Source organism: Schistocerca americana, chromosome 8 (assembly GCF_021461395.2).
Source record: "Schistocerca americana isolate TAMUIC-IGC-003095 chromosome 8, iqSchAmer2.1, whole genome shotgun sequence".
In the NCBI taxonomy this organism is placed as follows: domain Eukaryota; kingdom Metazoa; phylum Arthropoda; class Insecta; order Orthoptera; family Acrididae; genus Schistocerca; species Schistocerca americana.
In genome coordinates, this window is record NC_060126.1 from 278,241,943 (window position 1) to 278,256,691 (window position 14,749).

General features: G+C 37.4%; 1 protein-coding gene across 1 annotated transcript in view; it reads right to left on the minus strand.

The window, feature by feature from the left end:
• Positions 1–11,348, minus strand: part of LOC124544776 — a 50,843-nt gene extending 39,495 nt beyond the window's left edge. The window contains exons 1-6 of the mRNA XM_047123455.1: positions 11,102–11,348; positions 10,794–11,010; positions 10,546–10,718; positions 10,279–10,373; positions 9,055–9,231; positions 2,386–2,611 (exon numbers count right to left, since the gene is read on the minus strand). Of these exons, the coding sequence (XP_046979411.1) occupies positions 2,386–2,611; positions 9,055–9,231; positions 10,279–10,373; positions 10,546–10,718; positions 10,794–11,010; positions 11,102–11,187 (974 nt within the window). The 5' untranslated portion in view covers positions 11,188–11,348. The remainder of the gene's footprint in view (positions 1–2,385; positions 2,612–9,054; positions 9,232–10,278; positions 10,374–10,545; positions 10,719–10,793; positions 11,011–11,101) is intronic.
• Positions 11,349–14,749: the final 3,401 nt, after the last annotated feature.

A 14,749-nucleotide genomic window follows, 5' to 3' on the forward strand; every position in this document is an offset into this window, starting at 1 on the left:
GAAGGGGAAGGAAGAGGGTGAAGAAAAAGGACTGGAGAGGTTTACGGACAGGGGTACAGTTCAGAAAAGTCACCCACCACCCCGGACCAGGTGAGACGGAATGAGAAGGAAAGACCACATACTACGAAACTTATTTGGTTTATGCTTAGGAAACTCAAATGTGAATCCCTGGAAGGTGACATTCTTTTTCAGGAACACTACTGAGAAAATATAGAGAACTGACATTTGACGTTAACTGTAGAGTGAGTCTACTGCCACCAATGTACATTTTGCAATTTAAGATAAGATCAGAGAAATTAGGGCTCCTAAAGAGGAATACAGATTCATCTTTTTCCCTCGCTCTACTTGCGACTGGAACAGCAAAGGAAATGACTGGTCATAGCACAGATTACCCTCTGCCACACACCATACAGTGGCTTGTAGAGTACTTTAGTAGATGCAGATCTACTGCTTTGACTGTATCCTTTTTATATACACTGATGCAGCATGATTAGAAAACTGTGTGTACTCAAGTCTGAAGATGGGTCATTATTAACAACCTGGCATAAAATTTCTGTCATTCACAACTAGAAAAAATGTATAAATACATTCCTAGCAGACTGTAGATTTTTGCTGCAATTATATCACAGCTCCTGAAATCAACAGTCTTAGTGAATCTATAATTACAGATTGTACAGTTATTTGCAGTTAACAGGGGGATGAGGGCTGTAAAAATATGAGTGTGGCTGGCCTGCCCAATAATACACCGCTCATGATTTTACGGGCGAGCTTTCCTGATGTTTCCCTTTGTTCCTGTGTATACTCTTATATTTCCTGAGTGACTGTGCTTCTCAGCAGAGAATGTAGCACAGATATTGATTGTAAGATGGTGAAGTTGTGTTGGAGAAATGTGTTTACTTCTTTCTGTGAGTCTTCACAGTGGCATGTTTCAGTCCTAGTGTACTTAGTTGTGACATCATGTTGAGATGTGGTCAGAGCATCATGTTGATATGTGGTCAGAGCTGTTTCCATTATTGTGGGCTATTAGTTGGACTGTTTTTAGTCCCTATAGTGTAAAATGGGATATATTCCATTCTGATGAGCATTGCCCTATAAATGCCATTCTATGTTGTTTGGTGCAACACATTAGGCTGTTGATTGTGATTTGTAATGGGTTTTCTGTGTATTTTACATTTATGTTTACCATTGTATTTACTGATTTTTAAATCCAAGAAATTTATGCCATTATCAGTTTCATGCTCAACAGTAAATTTTATGTTTTGGTGCAGTTAATTAAATCTATTGCAAACTGATCAATTTCTTCTACTGTTCTATCAAACAAGATAAATGTAACACAAAACACAGGTACAAGTATTCTTAATGATCAACTACCATTAAGAAACCAAATGTGCCTCCAAAACTTCATACACCTCTTATAATTTGAAGTGATAAAAATAATAATCAACTGACAGAGAGAATATTCTTAATTGGCCATTGCCAGCAACTTTCAAACCTAAATAATTAAATGTATAGCTTTAAAATGATCTGTACTACATAGACAAATCTTTGCAATAGACCCCGAAATCTGCCTTATCTGTACACCCTTTGGCACATCAAATCAGAAGCCAAAGTAAAGTAAACAAATGTATACACCATCTTGTATTTAGCGCATGGATCAGCATGGTTTGAGAAAGAGAACCAAACCTCTCTATTATAATATGTAAAGGAGAGCTTATCATGAAGTAAGTAAAATGTATATAGCTTATATACAATATAAAACCTTTTATAAACTATTTAATCACAGAAACTTTGTTATGCTCTAGGACACAAATTGGAAAACTTGGCAAGAAATTAACATTATTGTCCGACAATGGGCTCAGGCCCAAAACTAGTAATGGTACAATAAAAACATTTCTAAAAAAAACTTGTGACCGGTTGCAGTATTTCTTACAATGTAATGTATTATAATAGATTTCCACATATAATTCTGCACATAAGACACGTTGTATGCTTTATTACTAAACATTGTTATGTAAAATAATCATGTTGGCTTCTGAAAAACTCAGTTCATGCACCCTTCATGATTTTTTTCCTGTTTTTTTTTCCTTTTTTGTTTTTAAATGGTAGCAAAGGTCACTTATGATAATACACATCAATTCAAGAGCAATGTAATGCACATCACTATATTAAAATCTTTGTAAGATTTGCAAATGCTTCAAATATGACACAAATCAACTGGTTTCTCAATAAGGATTTGTATACTACAGCTCAAGTCTCAAAGTATTAACTTAAATTGATACTTCAGGACATAAAGGACCTATCATATTTGCCACAAATAACTTTAAATACAGGCACCAGAACCATAAAAAAATACTTTATGACTACTCTGCTAAATAAGTAACATACTTTTCTTGTCCTGATGAAAGTGCAATGGCCACCGCCAACCCCAGTTTAGTCCGTCGCTGGTTGGTCCCAACAGAGGATGAGGTCTCACTGCTAGAGGAATTTCTCGAACTGAACAGTCCAGAGCTAGCACTGCAGGCCACTTCAAGTGACGTACTAACACTACGAAGCCAACGTCTTCGCAAACTTGCCAAACTCCCTCCAGACACACCATCAACAGAACCAGAACCTTCAAAACAAACAAAAACACATTAAGACATACAATTTAATAGGAAGGAAAATGAAGACTGTGTTCACCTACTGAAATCTCACTACAGACAACTTACACTCAAATTCCAAACACCAACATAGTCTCTGCAGTTACACAAAATAAAAGACTGATGTAAGATATAAAAATAGTTTTGATCTCTTTTTTAGCTGTCCCAAAGCACAACGAAAAAAACATATTTCAGCACAACAAATGGAGAGAAATACAAACAGTTTACAATTATACATTTACGGATTTAGACACAAAGCTAATATGTTCAAATTCTTAGAAGTTAATAACTGAATAATACTACAAGGAGGGCATTTAAACTTTAATATTAGAACTCTTAATTAAAACAGAAAAATTTAGCCAGAGATCAGCATCTATGACGTTAGCCTGCTTTATTTCTTTGTTGATAATCCTCGGTGTAGACATACTAAGTTGTGATACCGGCTGAAAAATGGGGGGATGGAAGTTAATACTGACTAATATAAATGATGTAGCCGACAGGTGCACAATTGCATTTCATAATTCTTTACTTTTACTGTTCACGACACCCCCAATATTACACAGTTATATGGCCAGTTAACTATTGTTTAACTTTCGATAAGCCTCATTAATAGTATGCAAGCACACATCAACATACTGCTACAATAGCTTACTGTTGATCACCTATGAGCAGTAAAAACCTAACCACACATTTCACAGTCTTTCAAATAAATTGAACAGACACTGTCATTGCTTTAACACACGGCCTAGTGGTGTAACACTTATTTCATGGTTAAGCTGATGCATTGTTGTTGTTATAAGCAACACAGGTTTCTTGTTTGAAACTTGGCAGTAGACCGACCATCTCGGGACCAAAAATCAGGCCCTTATAAATCAGCACAATAATAGGCACTGAAACTAAACACCGTTTGATGTTTAATTTACAGAAATTACAATTAAAACTTAACTCATTAAACTAACTGAATACACCGAAAAATTCAGTCTTTTTAACAGTTTCTTCTACTACAATGGTTAAGCCATATTATTTGTTTTAATCATGAAATATAGTTATGCAAACACTACTTTTGACGTAACTGGAAATTACCTTGGAATTAAGTAAGGGCTGGCTTTGCTAACACGTTTTCGAATAGAGCCAAATAAATACTTTAAGATTACTAGTACTACTTCTTCCAAATGTTTATAACAAGTATAGAATTTATTTGTTTGTAAGCCAACAATAGAATTCAAGTTACAAAACAATTACCGATCTCATCTTATAATGAAAGATAATAACCAGGAATACCCAAATTAATTAGAAAATCAATTACAGATATAAAACTAAGCACAAAACTAGATCTGGTATTCTATTCTTTAAAATTGAGGACCAATCTTTCTCTTATATGAAAATGTAGATTATACTCATGTATGTTAATGATAATTAGTCAGAAATGAAAAAAAAAAATTAATTTTAAGGTGACATTTGGCAAAACAAGAGGGAAAATAAAAATATCCCAGCTTGCTTCATCACACATCTGTTGAACAAAGCCAGTTGACGGCAGAGGGAGCAGCATTAATAAAAATCATGGAATGATCCTAGGTACTTTCTCAGAGGGCAGTCTCTGACAATAAGCTGAACAGATTGTTCTTGCGCAGGCTGGAGAGTCCCACAGTCCCAACATGTGCATCACAGCACTGAACCTGGCGTGACTGGTTCTCATCCTATTCAATCATGTCCACTCCTCTTCACGTCAAATCCTGGTAGAATGACAGTGAATCTTTAACGCCTTGATGTTTTATTGTTGCAACATTCCATCTCCTGCACCACTCTTCTTTAAGGGATCAAACTTCTTGTTTTCTCCATTATGCCACAGTGGAGTGCATGTTATCAAGTGGTCTGGAGGAGAGTCACTTAAGACTGTAAGAACTGAAAGGTATTGGAGTCAGTTGGGGTGATGCGGCTTCCTCCATTCTCCGTCAGTTGCTTCTTGGCATCACAATTCAGGTGGTGGAATGTCATTGATGGTGTGCAGCCAACAGATCAGTGTGGATTTTAGTGTACACAGAATAATTCTTGTTGATTCATTCAGATGGCTGTCTAGTTTTCTTGTATGAACACTGTGTTGCTCTACTGGGGCACAGTATTTAGTTACTGGGTATACTAGTGTCAAAGCTGCAACGCGGAGAGTGGAAACTTCAGCACCCTCGGTTGTGCTAACCAATGTCTTTATTATTTTATTTTGAGTCTTTAGCTAGTGTTTTCCAGGTGTTTTTTCTTATATGTTAACGAACAATCAAGTCTGACACCAAGGTATTTAGGCTGGAAATTGTACCTAATCCTTTGGTGACAAAAATTCACACTGAGCTTTCGGTTTGTGATTCTGCTGTTTAAGTGGAATGAGCAGACTTCTGTCTTGGCTGCATCTGGTTGGAGTCTCCATGCTTTGTAATACATGTTGAGATTTTCAGGTATGTAAACTTAATATTTTGTATTTAGTAATATTTAGTAAAATCTACTGAATGTGCCAGCTCTTAGTATCCCTTTCCAGCAGTAATTAGGCACGAGATCTGCCTGTTATCCTGATGGTCAACTTTACTTACAAAAAAGTTTTAACAAATATCTTTCTAACCCCTACGATTTTTGCTGTTCATTTACTCAGTACCCTGGATGAAGTCCATTAAGCAAGTACAACTAAACACCAGAAACTGCCTATATGGCTTGTATAAATGCTTTGTGGTTAGGAATATGAGAGAAGATGAAGAAGCAGCAACACTTAGCTCACACAAGTTTACATGCCAATATCCAATATCTGCTTGTGTCTGTATGTGTGGATGGATATGTGCGTGTGTGCGAGTGTATACCTGTCCTTTTTTCCCCCTAAGGTAAGTCTTTCCGCTCCCGGGATTGGAATGACTCCTTACCCTCTCCCTTAAAACCCACTTCCTTTCATCTTCCCCTCTCCTTCCCTCTTTCCTGATGAGGCAACAGTTTGTTGCGAAAGCTTGAATTTTGTGTGTGTGTTTGTGTGTCTATCGACCTGCCAGCGCTTTCGTTCGGTAAGTCACCTCATCTTTGATTTTATATATAATTTTTCCCACGTGGAATGTTTCAATGTTTCCTTCTATATATATATATATATATATATATATATATATATATATATATATATATATAAAAACACACACAAAATTCAAGCTTTCGCAACAAACTGTTGCCTCATCAGGAAAGAGGGAAAGACGAAAGGATGTGGGTTTTAAGGGAGAGGGTAAGGAGTCATTCCAATCCCGGGAGCGGAAAGACTTACCTTAGGGGGAAAAAAGGACGGGTATACACTCGCACACACACACATATCCATCCACACATATACAGACACAAGCAATGAACAAAGAAAAGCTGAATGCATAAGAATGTTTTCTTGAGGTAATATGCAGAGAAGTGGATGAAAATATGTGAAACAGAAGAACCAGCAATGAATTTTTTTTATAAATACAAAACAATTAACTTTGATACAGTAGAAGGCAAAGAGTGGGGAGAAATCTGTTTGGTGAAGAATACACTGAGCAACTATATGATGAAACACCTTTGTTGGAGGATGTAACAGGAAAACAAGAGGAAGCAGATGAAGACATCAAAGGAGATGATATTCCGTAAGAATAATTTGAAAAATCTTTTGAAGATCTAAGGGGCAACAAAGCAATGGGTATTAATGACATTCCTGCAGAACTGACCGAGAATGTTGGTGACAAAAAATGATGCTGCTGAAACTGATTAGATCCATCTATTAGCACAGGAGTGATAACAACTGACTTCCAGAAATAAGTCACAGTACCAGTACCAAAGAAGGAGCTATCAACAAAATTTAAACAGCTCTGAACCTAAGGACCAATACTGCATGCAACAAAAATTCTCACAAAGTTAATTAAGAGGGGAATTGAAGAAAAGGAGCAAGATATGCAGAGTGAATTCAGGATAGGATTAGGAACAAGAGGACTGACTGACACAGAGGCTTCTTATCAAAAAGCAAATACAGAAAAATAAACCAACTTATATTGCCTTCGTAGACATGGAAAAGGCATCTGATAATGTTATCTGGCAAGGGATGTTCAGAGTGCTGAAGAAAGCAGGTCTCAAATACAAAGACATGTAGCTGATGCACAGCTTCTATGAGAACGAAGTGGTTGTGATGGTAAATTTTCCCCAGGAACAAGAAGCAAAAATTAGAAGCAGCTTGGGACAAGGGTGCTATTTCTCCTCTTATATTTAATGCTTACATCCAAGTTCATGAAATTTCTGAGGTGGGGATTAAAATTAATGGACAGAAATACAAAAGAAGATCTAAAGAAGGTCCTCAGCGCAATGTAAAGAATTTTCTGTAATTAGTATGGTATTAGAATAAATAAGTAAAACCCAGAAGTAATGATATGCAGTGCTGATTCCTCCAAAAAATGGCTCTGAGCACTATGGGACTTAACATCTGAGGTCATCAGTCCCCTAGAACTTAGAACTACTTAAATCTAACTAATCTAAGGACATCACACACATCCATGCCCGAGGCAGGATTCGAACCTGCGACCGTAGCGGTCGCGCGGTTCCAGATTGAAGCGCCTAGAACTGCTCGGCCACTCCAGCCGGCTGATTCCTCCACTCTTACTTCCCAGTAGGTATTATGATTTATTCAAAATAAATGGCAGCTTTGGCTGTATGAATAACAGACAGTACAGTGATTTTCACTTAGATAACACTTTCTTTAGCACTATATATAAAGCTGTACACTCTCTTGTAAATTAAATTTTTCAAAGGTACCAACTAAAAATTTTTCAAAAGTTTCAACTAAAAATGAAAAACACTGGTGACACACACACCTTTTTTAGAACTTACTTTATGATGTTTCAAAAAGCCAGTTTCGCAACATAGCTATAATGACGTATTCATCAGGTGGTATTAATATCAAGCATTCTTAAGTTATGTGTGGATAGAACATCAATGCTCTATCTCAACTGTGATCTTCACTTACGAAAAAAAGAAATAGGGAAAATTAGGGTTTAATATCTCATCTTCACCTGGTTGTTAGAGAATGATCTCCCCCACAGCAATCAGGAAGGATTTGAAATACACCAATTTTGCAGAACCCAATTTAAGATTTTCTTGTACGACATCCTGAAAGCCACAGATCAAAGTAGTTAGGTGGCTTACAATATTTCTTGACTTCTGAAAAGCATTTGACTCAGTATCAAAACCTATGCTTAATATTGAAAGTACTATCCCATGAGGTATCAAATTTGTGGTTTGACTGAGGATTTCTTTGTTGGGAAAACATAGCATGTTATCTTGTTTAGTGAATCATCAACAAAAGTAGAAGAAACTTCAGGTGCACCCCAGCGAAATGTGTGGAGAGCATTGCTGTTTATGCTATATATTAATGACCTGGAAGAAAATATTAATAGCAGCCTCACTTTTTTTTGCTGATGATGCAGTTATCTATAATGCCGTATCATCAGAAAAAAGATGCATAAAATCTGATCAGAACTTGATGATATTTCAAAGTGGTGCAAACACTGGCAACTAACTTCACAGATACAGAAATGCAAAATTGTACACTTCAAAAAACGTGGAAAAATAGCATCCTATGATTACAACGTAAACGAGTCACAACTGGAATCGGGCAACTTTTACAAATAACTAGGTGCAACATTTTAAAAATATTTGAAATGGAACAATCATACAGAGACAGTTGTAGCTAAAGTCTAGAAAAATGCAGTCTACAAAGGAGACTGCTTACAAATCAATTATTTTCCCATCCTAGAATACTGCTCAAGTGTGTGGGAGCTCTACCAGGTAGGACTAACAGGGCATACTGAATGTATACAAGGAACGGCAGCACATACGACCACAGCTTAAACAACTCACGGGTGAGTGCCATGAAAATGCTGAGAAATCTGAATCTGTAGGTTCTCAAAGACAGATCCCAATTCTACCAGGAAAGACTACTTACAAGTTTCAAGAAGCAATACTGAGTGAAGACTCTAGAGATATTCTCCCTCACCCTATATATCACTCCCACAGGGGCTGCAAAGACAACATTAGAATAATTACATGATACATAGGGCCATTTAAGCAGTTATTCTTCCCATGTTCCATACCTTAATGAATGAGAGGAAACCATATGTGCTACAGTGCTAAGTCATCACTGCTATGAATTTCACAACTGAGTGCATATGTAAATGTAGAAATCAGCTCTGCCCTCCACTACATGCCTTAATCATTTTTTAAAAAGGTGCAGAAAAACCTAAATCTGAACAGTTGTGCAGGAGCTTGAACTTTGCTTCTCTTAAATGCTAATACAGTGCATTAATGTGCCACTTCACTCAGTTTTACTTATGAACACTTTTTTTTCTTTGAGTATAATGAACAAATTTCATAAGAATTCTACTTTACTTACTGTTACGGGAAGCAATGCTTCCTGTATAGCTTGGCCAATGTCCAACTGAACTAACACTGCTTGGCGACTGAAGAGACGCATCTCCACAGAAACCGCTATCAGCTTCAAGGCTGCTGTACTGCGCTTTTGTGTGCAGATCTGCATATGGCACATCCAGTGGTCCACTTCCAGGCTTCCCTAAGAATAAAAATGAAAACTACAATGCCACAAAAATGTAGTAATGGCAGATTTTAGCTCGCAACACTTTAACAAACAGTGTTACAGTTTAATATCCCATCAACGTAGATGTCGTTGTCTATGGAATATGTAGTTTCCCGAGTGTCACACCAGGGCCACAACAACAGAGTTACTTTGGTTGGGAACAACGATTTATACTTTTTCAGTTTTTATATGGGTATTCTCTCTATTTCAAGCACATTTCCTGTGTTCATCCTTTTACTGTCGTAAAACTACAACATTAGTAACTATCTACCTAGTTTCTGCTGACTTTACATATATTTCTGACAAGATATACTACAATAACAAATATCTGTACCATTAACAACTATCAATCAATTTTGGAGAGCTTTCATATGCTCCAGTAAAAGAAATAAAATTGTAGATTGAAGAGCTTATTTAACTAATTTTAGAAAGCAGCAGTGTTAGGACAAAAAAACAAAGATTCCAAATGGAAATATCACAACACAAAAACTTTAAAAGCAATAGCTCATGGAATAAGCAATAAGATGATGGAAAAAAATGCTCCAACAATAAAACTACATAACAATTAATTAATAAACATAAATATTAATAAATGACAAAACAGGAAAAAATGTTATAGGAGACTGTGGGATTTATAACCTAAGACAAAAAGCTCTAACCAGTGTTCAGTCATTGTTCTTAAGAGTAAACATTTTTTTCCTAGGTCACACTGGAAAACCACAACAATTTTTCCTCCTACATGCCATGGAACATTTCTTTTACATTTTTGGCAACACTGCACAATTCATCACTATCTGATGACTTCAATCAGCAACAAATAGTGAAGAGCAATATATGTTCAGCATGTTTAATCATTTATAAACCTGTTAAAATGTTATCAAATACATGTGGCAAAAGTGTTTCAGACTCTTTTAATTCTATATTACAACTGAAAACAGGGAGTGGATAGATAGAAGTTTTTTCCGTTTTGATTTTATAGTGGTTCATTGATTTTGAACATACATGACAGTAACTGTAGCTTACCAGCAATTAAATCAGAGCTGCTAGACAGCAGGCCCAGAGTACCATCACTCACTGAACTAATCGAGCTACTGTACGAGTCTTCCAGGCTGTGGTCACTGTAACAAATCATACGAATAAGCCATATAGTATAATTTTCGGTAAATAATGTGTGCAATACGTGTGATACAGAATACAAGTAAGAAACACTGAAGAAAAACTTATCACTTCGTGTAACACGCGCACTAAGATGTAAATCTAAATATAAGAACCATATTTTAACATAAGTACCTGATCTTCTTCGTACGGTGGCCTGCTCCTGGTGATTGAAACACTTTAGTGCACATAAGCCTATCAGGGGACTTTAACGCGTGAACTTTAAATGCTGTACCCTTGAACGACATCGCAACTGATCCAAATATCATTTCACCCATTACAGTTACATCTTGATTTGGACGCAAATACTGAAATGAAATCATCCAGTTACAAAAAACGGAAAAAATATAGATATCTTTACAAAAATGAAATCGTGTTCATACCTGATAGCCAAATCCATTTGTAATTTCCACAAATGCTTCATTCTTTTTCTTTTTATCAGATTTTTGCTTTGATCCAAACTTCGTTTTAACCTGTTGTGTTTCAATGGCAATTTTCTGAACCGTTTCAGAATCGAACAACAACTTACGTCCTCTCCAGTCACACTCTCTGAAGAGGATGACACGGACTTGATCCTTACTAAAGGTAAATGGCTTCCAGCTGTTAAAAAGGAAATTAAACTTTTTTACAACGCGGAGTAAAAATCAAAATTATGATAAATTTTAACAATATGTTTCAATATGGGACCTACCTTACTGATTCATTTTTGCCAAACGAAACATAACCTTGTTTCTGATTTTTCTTCCTAGACGAGAAAATTTTGTTTAGTAAAGCCATTTCAAAATACAATTACACTCATTTCATCGCTCTTGTGTAGCACATCTTCATGGAACCTTATTTCAGCGCAGTGCAAACCAGTGCTATATTTACGTGCGCACCAGACTGTAAATAAACGTCACGTGTGCTGCCTTCACGAGTCAGTCATATGATTATTTGGTCACCTGCTGGCAAAACATCCGGTTAGTGTGGCAAACCTGCCGACGTAAAATACAGTGAGTGGGTGCCTTAATTGCTATCGGAAGATCAAAGTACTTTAGTTTCAAGGATTGGTATATGTGGCACACTTCCCGTGGACCCGCTAAATGGCCAACAGCTCGAAATATTGCGACTTCATGCTTTGCGAAAAATGACGTCCATTTCTGACGTAGGTAGGCGGGGTCAGGCATGGCTATCGTGCGGAGGCAAACATGCGACAGTGCTCAGAAGCGTGTAGGAGCTAACGCATCATGGAATCGCGTAGGCTGTTGACAGTAGGTTCCGGCGTGCTCAAACAACAGTTACGAGGAAACAAGACATATTCTTACCGGCGGAAGTGCAATCTGCATTATATGGCGCTACACAGTCTGCATACAGTAAACAATTTTTGCAGTGGAGTTTAAGAACAGTAGAACTGTAAATGTATTCTGAAACAATTCGTAATTCTTGAATTTTCTTTCGTTTTTGAAACATATATTTAGGCACTTGGCATTTTTTTTTTTTTTTTTTTTTTTTTTTTTATATAATCGTGGACACATGTAGCCATAACAATTGCTTTTACAATTGTTAGAGGTGACCTAGTGTCATAATGATTGTTATGAACGTTCATTTTATAGTTATTACCCATTTTAAAATGCAGCACATGAACGCATTATCTTTTCTTTCTCCGTATAAATTAAAGGAGTTTTTACAGTAGACATGAAGGATATGTCGTTCATGAGAAGGCGAAGCACGTATGATCAGTTGAAGTATTTTGTTTAGTCATGCTGTCATTCATTCATTGATTCATTCATTCATTCGTTATGTAGCGTAGGACTCACGTTCAACGAGAACTCGTAAGGGGTGTGCAGCAAGTCACATTAACAGAGGTGTTGTACAGCAACCTATTTCTCTGTTAACAATTGCTTGTAATTAAGTTGGCAAGACAATGGGAATGTTGGACATCACATTTGATCAAATAGATTACAGTTTCAAAAGTGGCTTTCTTCGGGGCAATAAGAATCTGTGTCTTCCTGAACAACTGATTGCTGGAAACAATTCCGTAAGAGTAAATTCTGTGTATAATATGCACGAAGGAACTGCAGCATTGTGTACGTGTTTCTTTCACGATTGTGATGTACGTGTTTGGAAGAAATAATTTAAGTTTTCACTGCATGTCTGTTCCGAGGAACATTCCATATCTGTAACAGGTCCTCATATTGCGTCACGATATTTGTCACAAGTTTTTCGCCACGCCGTATCAAAATGATGTGATCGTAATTCCTAGTATGCTATAGAGCACATAGTGTTCAGATGTACAGCGTGTAAACAAAAGTTTACAACGGGCTGTGGCTAAGGTGACTTTTGTAGGCCAATTTGAGCTTTTTTTCCCAAGTTTGTTAGAGCCTAAGAGTCCTATCAAATTGTTCGTATCTACTTCTCCTGAGCCACTGCGGTAGGTATACTGTAAACAGTTACCTTTTACACCCTGTATGGAGATTTTGGCTTCGGAGACTGGTCTAGAGATGTGTTATTGCGCCAACAAAAAGGTTTAGAACATTATAATAACAAGAACCAGCCACAAATGTTCAAATAAAGCAGAGCCATAAATGACTGTTCATTACTTTTCATTTGAGGTCTTTGTATATCAGTAGAGAGTATTTAATTGTTGCCTCATAGTGTTTTCTCTCTGTGCTTTCCACGAGTTGAAGACACTACATCGAATCTAAGAGCCCTTTTCGGAATACTGGCTATAGAACGTTGGGCCTATGAAACGTTGGTACTGCCTCCCAGGAGATACTGGAGTGGAAACTGGGGTATTTCAGATCTTTGGCGGGATGTACGCTGTGTTGAATGTGGGGCTATGTGACAGGTTAATGCTGGGTGTCGGACTTCAGAGATCATTTACTGACCCAAAGCTTCAGCAGACCACATGTTTCTCCCTATACTTTCCGTAGTTTACACACACTAATCTACATTACTATAAGACTAATATTCTTAGGGCAACGGTCGTCAAACTTTTTTGCTTAAGAGTCAATATTGACATTGTAGGGCGACACCTCTAGCCGCATACGAAAGGGCTGTGGAGGTGGAGGGAGGGGGGGGGGGGGTGAGAGCGCATTACACCAAATATATTTAAACGGAGAAGAAAATAATATAGTGAAACTACAAGCATTTTCTTCTTTTGAAGGCTTACATTGCGACTAACGTTCTGTACCGAAGCGGGTGCCATCGCAAATTACTCATATTTGTTTTCGTTTTCCGGGCACATTTTCTAACAATATTCACACCCCAGAACCAAAAAGAACTCCAAGTGGCTGCAGCCGATCGCTTTCAGTCGGACTTTTGTATTAGGCCAAATATAACAGAAGAGGCCGTTTTGAATAATATCACTTAATTGTCACAACGGAGGGGTATCTGTTGAGAGGCCAGACAAACATGTGGTTCCTGAAGAGGGGCAGCAGCCTTTTCAGTAGTTGCAGGGGCAACAGTCTGGATGATTGACTGATCTGGCCTTGTAACATTAACCAAAACGGCCTTGCTGTGCTGGTACTGCGAACGGCTGAAAGCAAGGGAAAACTACAGCCGTAATTTCTCCCGAGGACATGCAGCTTTACTGTATGATTAAATGATGATGGCGTCCTCTTGGGTAAAATATTCCGCAGGTAAAATAGTCCCCCATTCGGATCTCCGAGCGCGGACTACTCAAGAGGACGTCGTTATTAGGAGAAAGAAAACTGGCATTCTACGGATCGGAGCGTGGAATGTCGGATCCCTTAATCGGGCAGGTAGGTTAGAAAATTTAAAAAGGGAAATGGATAGGTTAAAGTTAGATACAGTGGGAATTAGTGAAGTTCGGTGGCAGGAGGAACAAGACTTTTGGTCAGGTGATTACAGGGTTATAAATACAAAATCAAATAGGGGTAATGCAGGAGTAGGTTTAATAATGAATAAAAAAATAGGAGTGCGGGTTAGCTACTACAAACAGCATAGTGAACGCATTATTGTGGCCAAGATAGACACAAAGCCCATGCCTACTACAGTAGTACAAGTTTATATGCCAACTAGCTCTGCAGATGATGAAGAAATTGATGAAATGTATGACGAGATAAAAGAAATTATTCAGGTAGTGAAGGGAGACGAAAATTTAATAGTCATGGGTGACTGGAATTCGTCAGTAGGAAAAGGGAGAGACGGAAACATAGTAGGTGAATATGGATTGGGGGGAAGAAATGAAAGAGGAAGCCGCCTTGTAGAATTTTGCACAGAGCATAACTTAATCATAGCTAACACTTGGTTCAAGAATCATGAAAGAAGATTGTATACCTGGAAGAATCCTGGAGATACTAAAAGGTAACAGATAGATTACATAATGGTAAGACAG